At 40.5% G+C, this 18,936-nt stretch overlaps 1 protein-coding gene across 3 annotated transcripts in view; it reads right to left on the reverse strand.

The window, feature by feature from the left end:
* Positions 1 to 18,936, reverse strand: part of LOC132391212 (sister chromatid cohesion protein PDS5 homolog B-like) — a 278,188-nt gene that overhangs the window by 90,563 nt on the left and 168,689 nt on the right. For all 3 annotated transcript variants that reach the window (XR_009511122.1, XM_059964116.1, XM_059964115.1), the window contains 4 exons: positions 14,155 to 14,236; positions 9,043 to 9,091; positions 8,740 to 8,879; positions 8,531 to 8,646 (listed from right to left, as the gene is read on the reverse strand). Coding sequence is in view for 2 of the 3 variants with exons in the window: in XM_059964116.1 (XP_059820099.1) it covers positions 8,531 to 8,646; positions 8,740 to 8,879; positions 9,043 to 9,091; positions 14,155 to 14,236 (387 nt within the window). In the remaining variant the exon portion in view is untranslated. The remainder of the gene's footprint in view (positions 1 to 8,530; positions 8,647 to 8,739; positions 8,880 to 9,042; positions 9,092 to 14,154; positions 14,237 to 18,936) is intronic.

Here is an 18,936-nt window from a genome sequence, read left to right on the forward strand (position 1 = left end):
CCTCTTGAAATCATGGCAAGCTATATAATTTTTTACAAATATCAATATAATAAAAAGTGAAAAAAATATGAACTCATGGTGGAGACTGGTTATTCATTAAATTATACAGTGAAAAACACTTAACAATAATGAAAAAAAATCCTAGTCTCCAAAAGAGAGCAGATCTAAACTTGATAATTATCTAGGGAAAAGAAGGTTTAAGAGCAAGTATTTTAAAAATGGTGAAGAAATTGATGGAGTTTTGAAAGTACCAACATGTTCAACTACAGTCCTGTTTAGTTTGAAATTCTGAAGTGCAAATACTGTGAATCAGAATCACTATGTGTCGTGAAATTTGTTAACTTAGCCGCAGCAGTTCAATGCAATACATAATATAGAAGAAAAATAAATAAAATAATAAATAAGTAAATCAATTACAGCATACATATATTGAATAGGTTAAAAACGTGCAAAAAAGCAGGAACATATATTAAAAAAGTGAGCACGAGTAAATCTGCAGATGCTGGAAATAAATAAAAACAAAATGCTGGCAGAACTCAGCAGGCCAGACAGCATCTATGGGAGGAGGTAGTTTCAGGCCGAAACCCTTCATCAGGAGTGAAGTAACATGAAATGGTCGAGGGGGGATAAGAAGTGGGGGGAGGGATGAAGTAGAGAGCTGGGACGTGATAGGCTGAAGGGAAATGGGCTAGGGGGAAGGTGGAGAATTGTGGGAAATAAAAGAGAAAGAAAGGTAGGGCTGGGGGGGGAGATTATAGTGAGGGGGGAAAAAAGAGAAAGAGAACCAGACTAAAATTATAGATAGGGATGGGGTAAAGGGGGGGCAGGGGTATCAACGGAGGTCTGTGAGTTGAATGTTCATGCCAGCAGGTAGGAGGCTACCTAGGCGGGAGATAAGGTATTGCTCCATCAACCTGCGTGGCCTTATCTTGACGGTAGAGGAGGCCATGGACAGACATATTGGAGTGGGAGTGGTCTGTGGAATTGAAGTGTGTGGCCACAGGGAGATCCCGCCACAGCCAGAGGACTGTGCCGTTGTTCGGTGAAATGGTCTCCCAGTCTGGTCTGTGGTGGGTCTCCCCAATGTATAAATGGCCACATCGGGAGCACCAGATACAGTATATCACCCCAGTTGACTCGCAGGTGAAGTGGTGCCTCACCTGAAAGGACTGTCTGGGGCCCAGGATGGTGGTGAGGGAAGAAGTGTGGGGGCAGGTGTAGCACCTTTCCTAGCACCTGTGCTATCCGTTTGCAGGGATAAGTGCCTGGAGGGTGGTTGGTGGGGAGGGATGAGGGGGATGAATAGGCAAGGGAGTCCTGTAGGGAGCGATCCCTGCGGAAAGCCGAGAGTGAGGGGGGGGGGGGGGGAGGGGGGAGGAGGGGAAGATGTGTCTGGTGGTGGGATCCCGTAGGAGGTGGCGGAAGTTATGGAGGATTATACGCTGGATCTGTAGGCTGGTTGGGTGATGTGAGGACCAGGGGGACTCTATCCCTGGTGGGCTGGCGGGAGGCATGGGGTGAGGGTAGAGGTGCGTGAAATACGGGAGACGCGATGGAGGGCAGAGCTGATAGTGGATGAAAGGAAGCCCCTTTCTTTAAAAAAGGAAGACATTTCCTTTGTCCAAGAATGAAAGGCCTCATCCTGAGAGCAGATGCAGCGGAGGTGGAGGAATTGAGAAAGGGATAGCATTTTTGCAGGAGACAGGGTGGGAGGAAGAATAGTCTAGGTAGCTGTGAGAGTCTGTAGGTTTGTAGCAGACATCGGTGGATAGGCTATCTCCAGAGATAGAAACAGAAAGATCTAGAAAGGGGAGGGAGGTGTCGGAAATAGACCAGGTGAATTTGAGGGTGGGGTGAAAAAGTTGGGAGGCGAAGTTAATGAAGTTGATGAGCTCAGCATGTGTGCAGGAAGCAGCGCCGATGCAGTCGTCGATATAACGTAAGGAAAGAGGAGGACAGATACCGGTGTAGGCTTGAAACATAGAATCCTCCACATGGCCAACAAAAAGGCAGGTGTAGCTAGGACCCATGCGGGTGCCCATGGCTACACCTTTAGTTTGGAGGAAGTGGGAGGAGCCAAAGGAAAAATCGTTAAGGGTGAGTGACCACTCCCACTCCAATATGTCTGTCCATGGCCTCCTCTACCGTCAAGGTGAGGCCACACACAGGTCGATGGAGCAATACCTCATCTCCCGCCTAGGTAGCCTCCTACCTGCCGGCATGAACATTCAACTCACAGACCTCCGTTGATACCCCTGCTCCCCCCTTACCCCATCCCTATCTATAATTTTAGTCTGTTTCTCTCTCTTTTTCTCCCTTCACTATAATCTCCCTCCCAAGCCCTACCTTTCTTTCTCTTTTATTTCCCACAATTCTCCACCTTCCCGCTAGCCCATTTCCCTTCAGCCTATCATTAAAAAAGTGAGTTAGTGTTCACGGGTTCAATACCCATTTAGGAATCAGATGGCAGAGGGGAAAAAGCTGTTCCTGAATTGCTGAGTGTGTGCCTTCAGGTTTTTGTACCTCCTACTTGATGGTACCAGTGAGAAAGGGGCATGCCCTGGGTGCTGCCATTAATAATGGACGCTGTCTTTCTGAGACACTGCTCCTTGAAGGTGTCCTGGGTACTTTGTAGGCTAGTACCCAAGATGGAGCCGACTAAATTTACAACCGTCTGCAGCTTCTTTCGGTCCTGTGCAGTAGCCCCTTCCACCCCCACCATACCAGACAGTGATGCAGCCTGTCAGAATGCTCTCCACGGTACATCTATAGAAGTTTTTGAATGTATTTGTTGACATACTGAATTTCTTCTAATTTCTTCTATACTCCTAATGAAGTATAGTCACTGTTGACAGTAGAAAGTTACCCCAAGGAGCTGAAATGAATCAGAGGGAAGATTCACTCCCAAAGAAGTGCTTAACGGTGATGAGATAGGGCTCCTTTAGAAGAAGATACCTTAAAGACTGTTCATTTCATATGATGAGAAAACTGCTTCGGGCTTCAATGCAGCCAAAAATCATCTTACTTCTCCCCTTGGAGATAATGTTGAGAGTACCTGTTAATTTAAGCCTCTCATATTCTACCATTTAGAGAAAAAAGGGGGCTCTGCAGGGATGGTGTGTTGTGCCCTTTCAAGATGATATTAGTTTCTCTCCCCACACACCAAACAATATTACTGCAAAGGATAACCCTGGACAACATCTGTGCCTCTGGATCCATTTACTATTGATGACATGGCCGATAATGGTGGAGAAGCATGCATGCTCCCCAACACTACTTCATTATTACAGTGATTAGACCAGGGTGTTATTGATATGTTCAAGACTTACTTTCTGTAGGCCATAATGAAGATGTTACTTCAAAGCTGAAATATAGCCACAATCAACCGTTCTAAAAATGGGGAGGAAGAACAGTATCAAGATAATCACAGCTTAAATCAGCACCTCTTGGTGCTCTGTAACCCATGAAACAATGAATGACGTGTAGAAAGAAATTATGGCATCTTCAAAAAGAGATTGTCAAGTTTCAAATGAGGCAAAATAAGCAGCAGCAGACGAGGATGAAATGAAATACTACATGAATCTCAAGCCAAAGATCTTAAAAGTAAGCTGTGTCAGAGTTCAAGCAAGAGAGGTCACAAGAGAAATAAGAATAACACTGCCACCCAAAGAACACACTGTAAAATGGCTTCAAAAAGGAATTCTTTGCTGCTAAGCAAACACAAGTAGCTACTGCCATAAACCTATTTCTGCCTTCAAGATATGAACAACACCAACAGCCTGACCTGGAATAAACAATGTTGATGTCACAGCCAAGAAAACTCACCAAAGAAATATTCCCTGGCCCATTAGGTCAAATATACAAAAGCCTGAAAGCATGTACAATCAAGCTCAAGAGCAGCTTCTATTCTATTGTTTATCAGACTCAAATGGACGTACTTCTGATGAAAAGTCTTTGAACCAAAATATTAACCATGCCTATGCCACAGATGTAGCCTGACCTGCTGAGTGCTTCCTTCATTTTCTGTCTGCAATAAAGACAATTGTAGATGGTACTAAAATTGGCAGTGTGGTTTACCACCCTGCTCTTATATTCAACGCCTCCATTAGACGACAAGAAAATAAGAGCAGAATTAGGCCATATGGCAAATCGAGTCCGCTCCACCATGCATCATGGCTGACCATTTTTTTTTCTCCACCTCAGCCATATCCAATCAAGAACCTATCAATCTCTGCCTTAAATACACTCAACAACCTGGCCTTCACAGCTGCATGTGGCAACAAATTCCACAAATTCACCACCATCTGGCTAAAGAAATTCCTCCACATATGTTTTGAATGGACACCTCTCTGTGCTGAGGCTGTGCCCTTTTATCCTAGACTCTCCCACCATGGGAAACATCCTTTCCACATCTACTCTGTCTTGGCCTTTCAACATTTGAAAGCTTTCAATGAGATCTCCCCCCCCCCCCCACCACACCCTTCTAAATTCCAGCGCCTGCAGACCTAGAGGCATCAAGCGTTCCTCTTATGATAACCCTTTCATTCCTGGAATCATCCTTGTGAACCTCCTCTGGACTCTCTCCAATGCCAGCATATCTCTTCTAAGATGAGGAGCCCAAAACTGTACACAATACTCAAAGTGAGATCTCACCTGTGCCTTATAAAGCCTCAGCATCACATTCTTGCTCTTGTATTCTAGACCTCTTGAAATGAATGCTAACATTGCATTTGTCTTCCTCACCACGGACTCAACCTGCAAATTAATCTTGAGGATATTCTGCAAATGGACTCTGAAGTCCCTTTGCATCTCAGATTCTTGCATTTTCACCGTTTAGAAAATAGTCCACACGTTTATTTCTACTACCAAAGTGCATGACCGTGCATTTTCCAACATTGTATTTCATTTGCCACTTTCTTGACCATTCTCTTAATCTGTCTAAGTTCTTCTGCATCCTACCTATTTCCTCAACATTACCTGCCCCAACACCAATTTTCATATCATCTGCAAACTTGGCAACAAAGCCATCTATTTCATCATCTAAATCATTTATATACAGCATAAAAATAAGTGGTCCCAACACTGACCCCTGTGGAACACCACTAGTCACTGGCAGCCAACCAGGAAAGGATCCTTTTATTCCCACTTGCTGCCTGCTTCCGATCAGTCAATGCTCTAATCATGTTAGTAACTTTCCTGTAATACCACGGGCTCTTAACTTGGTAAGCAGCCTCATGTGTGGCACCTTGTCAAAGGCCTTCTGCATTCCAAATATAAAACATCAACTGCATCCCTTTTATCTATCCTACTTGTAATCTCAAAGAATTCCAACAGGATCACCAAGCAAGATTTTCCCTTAATAAACCATACTGACTTCATCCTATCTTATCCTGTCTCACCAAGTACTCCATCACCTCATCCTTAACAATTGATTCTAACATCTTCCCAACCAGAGGTCAGGGTAACTGGTCTATAATTTCCTTTCTGCCACCTTCCTTTCTTAAAGAGTGGAAAAACATTTGCAATTTTCCAGTATTCTGGCACCAATGAGTTTTGAGAGATCATTTCTAATGCCACCACAATCTCTAACACTACCTCTTTCAGAACTCGAGGATGCAGTTCATCTGGTCGGGGTGACTTATGTACTTGTAGGTCTTATAGCTTTTTGAGCACCTTCTCTCTTGCAATAGTAACTGCACTCACTTCTCTTCCTTCACACACTACATCAGGCACACTGCTAGTATCTTCCACAGTGAAGGCTGATGCAAAATACTTATTTAGTTCATCAGCCATTTCATTGTCCCCCATTATTATTTCTCCTGCCTCATTTTCTAGTGGTTCTATATCCACTCTCATTTTCCTTTTATCTTTAACATAGTTGGAAAAACTTTTACTATCCCCTTTGATATTATTTGCCAGCTTGCTTTCATATTTCATCTTTTTCCTTCAAGTGACCTTTTAGTTGCTCTCTGTAGATTTTTAAACATTTCCCAATCCTCTATCTTCCCACTAATTTTTGCTTTGTTGTATGCCCTTTTTACAATAACTTTAACTTCCCTTGTCAGCCATGGTTGTACTATTTTACTATTAGAGTATTTCTTCGCTTTTGGAATACATATGTCCTGCACCTTCCTCATTTTTTCCCAGAAAGGCATGCCATCATCGTAGTGGAGAGAGGAACCTCAGATAATCTGGGCCAATGTTTAGATCATCTGAACCTTGCACTAGGAACTGGGCCTTGCTGCAACGAATGATTCTGGGCCTAGATTTCACTGCTGGAGAAGCCATTATCCATCTCTCCAAATCAGCTTGGCACTTAAGAGTGACCCACCCTCACACCTAAGTTAGTTAGCTGTGCATTGAAACTCCTCTGTCCTGTCTTCTCCCCTCCGAGTTGTCCACTTAAACTCAAAGTGCTCTGATTTTGAAGTGCACATGCAGGCACATCTCTTGAGTTTGCTTCACCCTTATTTGCCTCTTCATTGTTGTGGTGATAGTTTACGGTAATTTATTTTTCAAAAAATTTATTAATAATGTTTTTAATTGAATTCCTTTGCTTTTGAACTGTTGGTAGCGTCATCTTAAACCAGAATTAGAAAGCAACTAAGGCAAGCCTCTCGACAACAATGAATAACAATTGGCTAAAGCACTCATTTCAATTCTTGGTACTAGGCTATTTCTGCCAAAGTGCCAAAACTAGTGCACCTAGTTTCTTTTCTATGGGACTTCATTCTGAAATGCAAAAACTAAACTCAATTTTTAATTTTTCTTTTGAAAATTTGTTATCACATGTGCCTGGAAAATAACAACAGGATTAAGATCAACTGAATGTTTGTGCATTTTGTTAAGTTGCATTTATAAATATAGGAAGTCTGCATTATGAGACTATTGTTTATAGAATTATATAGCATGAAACAGGTCCACTTTGCCCATGTTGACCCATCAGATACCTATCTCTAATAATCCTATTTCCCAGCAGTTAGCCCATGGCCTTCTATGCCATGGTGCTTCAGATGCTCATCTAAATACTTAAATGTTATGAGACTACCTTCTTCCACCACCCCCTAAGGCAATGCATTCAAGATTTCAACCAATCTCAGATGGAAAAAAAATGTTCGTCAAATACCTCACCAAACTGTTTACCCCGTACTTTAAACTGATACTTCCTGGTAATAGACATCTTAGCAGGGAAAAAAATGTTTACTATCTACTCTACCCACACTACTCAGGACACTTCTCAACTCCAGGGAAAAATCAAACCCAGCCAACTGAGTGTCATCTCTGAGCTTAACCAGTTCATTTGAGTCAAAATCATGGTGATTCACCTCTGCACGTTCTTCAGTGCACTACATACGACTCATAAGGTGGCAATCAGAAAGGCACATAATTCTCCAGTCATGGCCTAACTTAATGTGTACCATACTTATATCAAAGCCTCCTTGTTTATGCCACAGCTAATGATGTCAACTATTTCATACGTTTCCTTAGTCATCTTATCTATCTGTGCTACTGAGATTTCTCTGTTCCTCTGCATATTCTAGTATTCCATAGTTCACTATGGACATCCGAGCCTCCCAAAATTTTTCAGCATTAAAATCTGTCATTTTTCTATATATTTTACCAAGTCATTAATATCACAGTGCAGTCGAAGACTACCCTCCTCGATCTTCATATTTATGAAGCAACTTGGGTTGTTCTCTACAGAGCAGATGAGACTGGTAGTATATCTGGTAGAAATATTCAGAACTATGAAAAATTTTCACAAGAATAAGTCAAGGAAAGATTGTTTCTAGTGGCAGTAAGATCAGTTACCCGAAGTTACAGCAAAATAATTAACGTATCAAGTTGTAATTTGAGATATTTTGCTTTTAAGAGGTGGAAAATAATTCTACAACAGCGATGAAAATTGAAGAGAAACTAAACTATCTACAGGGCTGTACAGAAAGAAATGTAATAAATTGGATAGTTTAACTAAAAAGCTTGTCTAATCACTAAAGGCGAAATGTCTTCCTTTGATGCTGTATCTTATTAGTTAGATGTATAACTTAAAGCAGTTATGTTTTGGTCTGACATGGATTAAGAAATTAAGAAATGTCAACATCAATGGTACAGAATTCAATCTGTGAACTTCTAAGTTTTTTTAAAATCTCAGACCTTGACTCCTCACTTAACTGGCATGTTTGACAAGAAATAAAATATTTGGCATAAGCAATCATTCTGATAATTCATGTACTACACAAGCCCCTTTAAAGGCTTCTTTAGACATTTATGGTCTATCAGATTCCACTAACCTCTTCTTTCTCAAACATATACAGCAGGCATTTAAATGTTTCAACATTTTTTGGCTACTTCATGCTCAACATTCAGTAAATTTATCATATTATGAAAAATTGGTTTCAAAGTTAAAACTTGTATCACAGCTTAAATAATAAAAATAAATCCTGGATTATATGTAACACACAATATGTGCTCAAGAATCATAGTGTCAAAATAATCAGACTTTTCACTATTACTTCTGTAAAATTCATACCTTATGGATTCAGTGTCTATATGGACAGGTGCTATCCTCTCTAGGAGAAACTTCACCATTTCCAAAAATGGGTTTGTAGGTTGTTTAGGGTTACTTAATTTTCGGGTAATTTCACGCTGTACAAAAATTAAAAAGAAATATATTAAACAATAGGATTGCATTTTCATGTACTGTCAATGAACTTTAATATAGCATGATTTTGCAATTACCACACATCCTTCTGCTTGCTTGCAGGTACAGTTTGGACTAACAAGCACATCCAGTTGAGATCTAATTCGTTCATCCTCTTCCAAAAATTGATCAAATTTCTTCATGAAGTCTTGGGCTTTTCCTGGATCGGGCAAGTTTTCTGACAACAAAATCGTATTTTAATCACATTTGCTACTGCAATAATTGTACTGTTCATCCTTGCTGTTGTATCTTACAGTTTCTCATTATATTCATTACATCCAATTAACAGTATGCAATTCAAGTAAAAGGGTTGCAAAAAACATGCAAGTATAAATACTTACTGGCAATGATCATCACTTTTGAGAATATGGCTTTATCAGTGGGATCAGACTGGAATTAAAAGATAAAAAAAAATACATTTATACATACAATTACAATATATTGAACAATCAAACCCCTATATTTGTGCCCAGTAATCACATTTTTAAGGATTTTCAATTAACCAAATGTTTATTCAAACAACAGATACTTGCATAATATCAACTAACAAATGGGAAACATGTTTTTGTAAATTCAAAACATAAAACTAATTGAAAGAAAAACATGGAGCCAGAAATGCACATCTTAGTTTTGTTTTTACCTCAAGCAAGGCATGAATGTGTGACATGGTGTCATGATGACATACGCCATTCATGTACTTTTACATATAACACAGAATGCATTATGTAAACAACAAAGAATCCTTGAAACTCAAATATTACCAAAACAGTAAATTCACAACACTCCTCCCCGCTTAGGTACAAACTCCAATTCAACATAGGATGTAACTCAACTTAAATATGTAATGTTTTGCTCTCTAGTGACATATGACTTTTTTATTCTAGTGGGATAACATCTATCCTGACAGAGGGGAGTCACTCTGCTTGGCAGGTGAAACTTCTGGCTGTGAAACAATCTTGGGTTCTGTGGCCATTTCTAAATGTGTTCACTGAGACATAAATAATTTAGATCATCTCTGCTTTAATAGGGAAACTTATTATAAATAAATGCAAAGTGTTCAGTGAAAAGGGAAATGAGGCATTGGTAGACATAAGGAAGAATGATAGTTTAGCTATTATTGAAACACAATAGAATTGGCACTTAAATATCTTTGAGTACAAGGCTGGCACATGAGAATCATGTTGTATATGAGAAAGGTATGGACTGTGGCAATAGTAATTACAGAACGTTTCAGAGCTTTGTGATGGGATGTTATGATAAAAGAAACATCAAATGGAAGTTGCGCAAGCTGACTGAAGTACCAAATTAGACCAAAAATGTTAGGGCAATAATAGTTGAGAATTTCAACTACAAACATTAATTGGAATATAGGTATTGTAGAATCTATGGGTTGTGGAAAGGGCGGGGGATGCACACTTAGAACTGATTAATGAAATGCCATTATGTTGCAAGAGGTGAGGAAAGGTTAGTGGGGGGGGGGGGAACTATTCCTCATTTTATTTCAAGGCAAGAAATAGGGAAGACTGCAATACCACAAGATATAGAACCATCCACAAAATGTAGGAACAGAAATAAGCTTGCTTCACTATTCAATAAGATCATGACCTATCCAGCTCTCCTCAAATCCAGTTTCCTCACATTCAACCCTCGATTCCCTTACTGATTTAAAAAAGTCTAATCTTTGTTTTGAATATATTCACGGGTTCAGCCTCCAGAGTTTCTGGAACATGGAATCTCAATAATTCACAACCTTTCAAAACAAGAAAATCTTCCTCATCTCAAATCTTAAACAGACATCCTGTTATTCTCATACTATGCACTTTGATCCTAAATTCTCCCATGATTGAAGCATCACCCCAGCACATACACTGTCAAGACCAAAGGAAACTTGCATGCTCACATTCTTTCGAATTTAGAGGAGAATAGGCCAATTTGTACAAACATTTTATCACAAGAGTTCCTCTATTGCTGAGATCAACCTGGTAAACCTTCACTGAATTAAAAGATGTGGTCTCATGACAGCCTTGTAACAAGTCTTTCCTGTTTTTCTGCTCCATGCCCCTTGAAATAAATGGCTGTATTCCATTAGATCTCTCAGTTACCTGCTGAGGTAAGGCAAAAACTCAGAACATATAGTAGTTGAATGCATGCTTGAAGAAACATAGATTCTAAGTCCAGGTGTTGGAAATAAACTAAGGGAATCCTGGCTATTTTCTTGATTAGTTTTTTTGCTCTTGAAGAGTTGTCCCAAATAAGTAGCTGCACGACTAACGAATGGCCCAATTAACTGGAATCCCTGTATTTTAATTTTACATAGAACACATTTGAGGATTTTTTTTAAAGTATATATGTGCAACTTTTGTAGTATCAAAGGATTTTCTCCCCGCCTTACTCTCTCCAAACTAACTTAAAGGCTTCAAGTGGTACAAAACAGGGATACATTGAAGCATAAGCAACACACACAAAATGCTGGTGGAACACAGCAGGCCAGGCAGCATCTATAGGAAGAAGCACTGTCGACGTTTTGGGCTGAGACCCTTCGTCAGGACTAACTGAAAGGAAAGATAGTAAGAGATTTGAAAGTAGGTGGGGGAGGGAAAAATGCGAAATGATAGAGAAGACTGGAGAGGGTGGGGTGAAGCTGAGAGCCAGAAAGGTGATTGACAAAAGGGATACAGAACTGGAGAAGGGAAAGGATCATGGGACAAGAGGCCTAGGAGAAAGGGAGAAAGAAAGAGGGTGGGGCACCAGAGGGAGATGGAGAACAGGCAGAGTGATGGGCAGAAAGAGAGAAAGAAAAAAAAGGGGGGGAGAAAACAAAATATATCAAGGATGGGGTAAGAAGGGGAGGAGGGGCATTAACAGAACAAGTGCTACACCTGCCCTTACACTTCCTCGCTCACCACCATTCAGGGCCCCAGACAGTCCTTCCAGGTGAGGCGACACTTCAGACGGCTGGTGTGGTATACTGCGTCCGGTGCTCCCGGTGTGGCCTTTTATATATTGGTGAGACCCGACACAGACTGGGAGACCGTTTCGCTGAACACCTGCGCTCTGTTCGCCAGAAAAAGTAGAATCTCCCAGTGGCCACACATTTTAGTTCCATGTCCCATTCTCATTCTGATATGTCTATCCATGGCCTCTTCTACAGTCAAGAAGAAGCCACACTCAGGTTGGAGGAACTACACCTTATATACCGGCTGAGTAGCCTCCAACCTGTTGGCATGAACATTGACTTCTCTTAATGCCCCTCCTCCCCTTCTTACACCATCCCTGATATAGTTTCCCCCCCCCCTTTTTTTTCCTCTCTTTTTGCCCATCACTCTGCCTGTTCTCCATCTCCCTCTGGTGTTCCCCTCCCTCTTTCTTTCTCCCTAGGCCTCTTGTCCCATGATCCTTTCTCTTCTCCAGCTCTTTTGCCAATCACCTTTCCGGCTCTCAGCTTCACCCCACCCCCTCTGGTCTTTTCCTATCATTTCGCATTTCCCCCTCCCCCTTTCAAATCTCTTACTATTTTTCCTTTCAGTTAGTCCTGACAAAGGGTCTTGGCCCGAAACGTCGACAGTGCTTCTCCCTAAAGATGCTGCCTGGCCTGCTGCATTCCACCAGCATTTTGTGTGTATTGCTTGAATTTCCAGCATCAGCAGATTTCCTCGTGTTTGCTACATTGAAGTACAACTGAGCAAAATATCTAAAATAATCCCCAGAGATAAGGAATCAAACATCCATAAACAACTGATACAGTAAATTTAGCTAGAATACTTCTCAAAATTGAGATATCTCATATACTTTTAATATTGTCAAAGCCATTTCATTACAAGGTGAGTCAGCCATTTAGCCCCATATACCTGCTCCATAGATCACAACTAATCCTTTAGCTTAAAGCCACTTTCTTACAGCAGCTCCATATGCCTTCATTCTCTGATTATTTTCATATGCAAAAATCCATTAACCTCTGTCTTGATATATTCAACAAGTGAACCAATAACACTCCGCACTGTCTGTGATAATCTACAGCCCTCTTGCATGGAGAAATCCAAAGATTCACTACCTTCTGAGCAAATATATTTCATCTGGTCTTGAACAGTTGACCCCCTATTATAAGGGTGTCCAGCCAGAGGAAACAGCATCCTTGTATACTCCCCATCAGCCCTCAATGAATTTCATATGTATCAATGAGATCAGCTCTCATTTTTCAAAACTCGAGAGAAATGGCAGTCTACTTTATCTCTCTTTCTATATAAGACTTGCTCTTCAAAGAATCACAAAGGTAAATCTCTGTGGCATTCTATTACAAATAGAGGGCTCACTGGGTTGTGAAAGACAATTAACAGAAATCCAAATTTACACTATTTTTTAAAATAAGTTTTCAAATAAAAAGTTAGTTACAGGTTTGCACACACGTGATGGGGTAGAGCTAATTAATTCAAAAAGGCAACCACTCCTCAAATAAAATGTTTACATGTAACCTTCCAGATAATCAAAGACACCAATTTCTGTTAATAACACAGCTGCCAATTCACAACTGGATGCAGCACTATTAAGAGATTTGTATTGGAAAATGGCAAGGCAATCTCTTTTATTAACTTGTAAAACATATTGCCAAATAACATTACATGCACTGATAAACGATAATTTAAGGCCATCAAAAACAGCCTTTGGATGTGGGACATTCTGATTCTGTATCTTTGTATCTTCATGGGAAAGGCAATAAATAAATGTTCATGTTAATCAACCCTCCCTACACTCCTGACTAACAGAAAAATAATCAGATTACAGATAATTCTTAGGAACAGAACCCTTATATATTTTCCTGAAGATAAAGACAGTACGCTCCTGAAGGTTCTCTACCATTACCTTCCAATCCACAATGCCAAATATCTTCTGGAATATATTTTATTATTTGTTAGCTTATTTGTGGTAACATTACTAGGTGTTGTGAGTTATATGTACTGTGTTGTGCACCATGATCCAGAGGAATGTTTTATTTGGTGGTACAGATGTATACAGTTAAATGACAATAAATTTGACTTGAACATCTGCAATGCTGGTTGGCATTTCAAATTCAGTTACATTACACTAATGCTCAAGGAACTGAGATTTAAATTTTTGATGAATAAAAATCTAAATTACTATTTATTAAATGTAAAGGATGACCCGATGTATAATATTGGAACCTTACACATTAAGTACAGAACAATGCACAAATTTATGGTATTTGTAAGTCAACCAGCACAAAACTGAAAGAGAATTAGCATAACAGTACTGCAACTTATGGCTAAGTTTCACCTCTCAGGAACTAATACAAAGACAAGCTTCAACTGTTCCAGAGTTCTTAAGCCAAAAATATACTAAAAAATCAATTGCTCTTTTCACGATTAGCACAGTCTCCTAGTATCACAGATAGCATTTACATCTCATTTCCTGCACACAGAGTGGGGAAACATACTTACTTTTTGTTGTTTGTGCAAATCAAGCAAATCACGTACATGATGTCTCAGCATGTTTTGACACTTCCACATTTCATTTAATGCCCTGTTAAAAGTTGAAATAAAAAGCAAGGACATAAGTGGCCAATTTCAAACTACCTATGGATTCATTATAATTTCAAGTCCACTACAGAAATACTGTGGAATTTGTTATATCCTTCTGTGATGCCATATCCCCAGAAAAATATTTTAATCAGTTATTGGTATTTAATCACACTGGTAGCTCTCAAGTCTGTGACAATCTTTTCAGTGAAGTACAGCTTAAGTTTATCCAATCAAGTTGTTACCCAGCACAAAGATTTTCAGTAAAACTTACAAATTACATTCTAACAATTGTGACCATAATTGGAGCTTCAGCAGGTTGATTTCAGGGACAAGGGTGTGAGATTATGAGAGACTGAGTTGCTTGGGACTATACTTGCTGGAATTCAGAACAATGAGAAGACATCTTATAGAAACATATAAAATTATGAAAGGGATAGATAAGATAAAGGCAGGAAAGTTGTTTCCACCGGTAAGTGAGACTAGAACTAAGGGACATAGGCTCAAGTTTCAGGGAAGTAGATTTAGGACGGAGTTGAAGAGGAACTGCTTTTCTCAGAGTGGTGAATCTGTGGAATTCTCTGCCCTAATGCTGTGGAGGCTACCTCATTAAATATATTTAAGACAAGGTTGATAGATTTTTGCATAGTAGGGGAGTCAAAAGTTATGGGGAAAAGGTTGGTAGGTGGAGAGGAGTCCATGGCCAGATCAGCCAGATTCAAGGAGAACCTGATCATTAAATTTGCTGATGATACCGCGGTGCTGGGGCTCATCAGCAAAAAATAATGAAACAATGTACAGGGAGGAGGTCAAACACCTAGAGAGCTGGTGCAGTGACCCCAACTTGATGCTTAATGTCACCAAAACCAAGGAGATGATCATCGATTTTAGACGGTCTCGGCCTGAGCACACACCCCTCAGCATCAGCGGCTCCACAGTGGAGAGAGTGGAAAACATCAAGTTCCTTGGGGTTCAGATCTCAGACAATCTCACCTGGTCCAGGAACACCACTGGGATTGGGAAACGAGCCCAGCAGTAATTGCACTTTCTGAGGAAGCTTAAACAAGCATCACTCCCCACTAACATCTTAACTACATTCTACAGAGGTGTGGTTGAGAGTATGCTGACCTTTTACATCACAACCTGGCACTCCAGCTGCAGTGCTGCCGACAAAAAAGCCTTGCAGAGGGTGGTTAGAGGAGCAGAGAAGGTTATTGGTGTCTCCCTATCTTCTGTCCAAGACCTCTTTCAGAGTCAATGCCTCCAGAAGACACGGTACATCATTAAAGACCCCTCACACCCTCTCCATGAACTGTTTGTTCTTCTGCCATCAGGTAAATGTTACAGGAGCATCAAAACTAAAACCACAAGGATAGTAAACAGCTTCCTCCCACAGGCAGTCAGACTGCTAAATAGCTGCTCTACCTAACTCTGCTTTGGACACTTAACTTGCACTGGACACTTATAACTTGATTTTAACCAACATGTGGCTGTTGTGTTTTACTACTTATTGTTGTGTTCATTATTTAGTGTTGCGCTTGTTATGTTATGATTGCACTGCTCCTGGGAAACACTGTCTCATTCTGCCCTGCAGAGCTGATGTACGGTTAGAATAACAATAAAGTTTTTGAATCTTGAATGGCAGAGCAGGCTCAGTGGGCCAGATGGCCTACTCACACTCCTTTTTCTTATACAGTCAGCCTTTCTTATCCGCGGATTCAACCAACCGCGAATCGCGAAAACCCAGAAGTGCTCTTCCAGCACTTATTGTTCGAGCATGTAGACTTTTTTTCTTGTCATTATTCCCTAAACAATGCAGGATAACAACCATTTTACATAGCATTTACATTGTATTAGGTATTATAAATTATCTAGAGATAATTTAAAGTATACGGGAGGATGTAAGTGGGTTATCGTGCATCAGAATCGAAAAAAAAATCGATATTTCTCCTGCTAAGTAAGTCGGAACAGGCACATCCAGTATTATCTAGCGTCAGTTAGTCAAACGTTTGTCTTAGTATATAGTATATATTTTACCTTTCTTTGCATATAAAACATTTAAGAACGTATGTTTCAGTGCCGGGCTCGGGAACGGAAGTTCTCGGGACTTAGGACAGATCGCTCCCTAGTGCGCTCTCCACCGAGCCAGGTTGATGTGGAGGATCAAAAACCCAAAGCCCCAAAACCCAATAATTAAACCACTATGTTGCTTAGTAATAATTGCAGCTTTCATCGAGGCAGAGCCTTTCTCACTTTATCCTTGAAAATTGTTCCAATCATTGACTGACCTAGCCTAATGTTTTTCCAATGACCAATGGCGTTTCACTTCTTTCCGATCGCTTTATTATTTCCATTTTATTTTCAATCGTGATCGTGATTATTTTTGTGAACAGAAACACTGCACATTCAGAGCTCTGATGCCAGGTCCTAATGTTCACCGCTCTGAGACAGGTTAAATAAGGTCTGGGGTTCTGCTGGGTCCTAAGGTCCACCGGATTAAGAAAGGTTGAATAAGGGACCTGAGCATCCCCCGTGGATAAGGAGGGCCGACTGTACAGGTTGTCCCCGAGTTACGAACGTCGGACTTACAGACAACTCGTACTTAAGAACCGAGGAAGGAGAACGCTGTCCGCCATTTTAAGTCATTGCCGTTGATACTGTGTTGAGTGTTTAACTTTGCATTTCTTAGTAAGATTCACCCTGCCCCCCCCCCCCCCGTTCCAGTCAGATGGTGGCACAGTGAGATCAGCGCCGGGCTTGCGTTTGATCCAGTGACAGACCACTCCCGTGCCGGGTTGATGTCAAGCTCGCAACTCCACCTCGTTAAAAAAAACACTGCCACCTCCAGTTTAAATACCCACACGGAATATTGTGGAGGATCAAATCTAATGAAGACCCAGCACGGCCCCCACTTGCCCTATTTAGCCTGTTTCAATGCGGTGGTTCTTAGGACCCTCTCAGGAGCCGGTAGAGCTCAGGACCTGCTGCCCGCAGTGTTTCTATTCCATTGATGGGAAGTGATCGCGATTGAAAATAAAGTGGAAATAATAAAGTGTTTGGAAAGAACCAAAATGCCATCGGTCACTGGAAAAGCATTATGCTACAGTTGGTCAATGATCAGAACAATTTTAAAGGATAACGGATAAAGTGAGAATAATGGAGCATGTGAAATGCCCTGCCCCGATGAAAGCTACAATTATTACTAAGCAACGCAGTGGTTTAGTTATTGGAATACATACATTTTTTAAGTGTTTTATATGCATAGAAAGGTAAACTATATACTAAGACAAACGTTTGATGAACTGATGCTAAATAATACCGGATGTACTTGTTCTGACTTACATACAAATCCGACTTAAAGACGGACTCAGGAACGGAACTCGTGCGTAACCCTGGGACTACCTGTAATATGATATTTTTGTTCCCTTCTCTATCTCCTTGGAAATACTAAAATCGGCATTCATATTATCATCTTCTGTTCTATTTCTTGTCCAGTTGCATGAAATTACCATTTACTGTAGCAAAAGTAACTGTGGTAATTCTCATACTGCTATCGCTGGAGGCAAGAATGAGAAATTTCTTCTATAAAAATCTCCCATCTTTTAAGATCTTCACTCAAACTTTCCATTACATGTGCAATAAGCACATCACAGCCATAAAAGGAACAAAAGTAATGTCACCTTTAGTGTCAATGTTAAAGCCAGTCATAGAAAAGTTTCACTCATTTCTCCCTATCAATCATATCTGGTGATCGTTCAAGCTCTTTAATTTATATTAAAATATCCTCCATTCATTAAATTTTTCTGAAGAAATTCTCAGGCTCTGTTGCTGTTCCTGTCTTTTCTATTTTTTTTTAAACAGGCTCTTCACTAATTAATCTGGCTCTGTCAGCTATAGAATACACTTCTTTTAAAAGGTTGAGGATGATTTGCTTCCACATCACTCTTGTGTGCTATGAGGTGGCTAACAAGGACAATGTAGGAACATAGAACAGTACAGCACAGTACAGGTCCTTCAGCCCATGATGTTGTGCCACCCAACATCTTAATCTCCTCTAAGATCAATCTAACTTTTCCCTCACACAGAGCCTTTCATTTTTCTTTCATCCACGTGACTATGTAAGAGTCTTGTGTCTTAAATGCCACTAATGAACCTGCCTCTACCACCACCCTGGCATTGCGTTCCACATACTACCAGTCTCTGTGTAGAAACCCACCCCCTATGTGTAGATCCAACCCCTTTATTTTTCTCCAAGCACTTTATATTTTACCTCCCACCAACCCATATTAGACACTTCTGTCCTGGGGGAAAAAAAAAATCTCTTGCTGTTTATTCTACCTAATGTCTCTCATCATCTTGTACACCTGCCAAGTCATCTTACAAACTCCTTTGCTCCAAAGAGAAGAGCCATAGCTTGCTCAGCCTATCCTGATAAGACATGCTGTCTAATCTAGGCAGCATTCTGGTAAATCTTTTCTACACCTTCGCTGAAACTTCCACACCACATCCATCGTATAATGAGGTGACCAGAAATGAACAAGTGTGCTCTAACCAGAGCTTTATAGAGCTGCAACATTATCTTGTGGCTCTTGAACCTATCCCCTGACTAATGAAGGCCAACACAGTATACTCCTCCTTAATAACCCCTGCACTGCAATTTTGACAGGTCCATGGATGTGGACCCCAAGATCCCTCTGTTCCTCA

This window comes from Hypanus sabinus, chromosome 3 (genome assembly GCF_030144855.1).
Source record: "Hypanus sabinus isolate sHypSab1 chromosome 3, sHypSab1.hap1, whole genome shotgun sequence".
Classification (NCBI taxonomy): domain Eukaryota; kingdom Metazoa; phylum Chordata; class Chondrichthyes; order Myliobatiformes; family Dasyatidae; genus Hypanus; species Hypanus sabinus.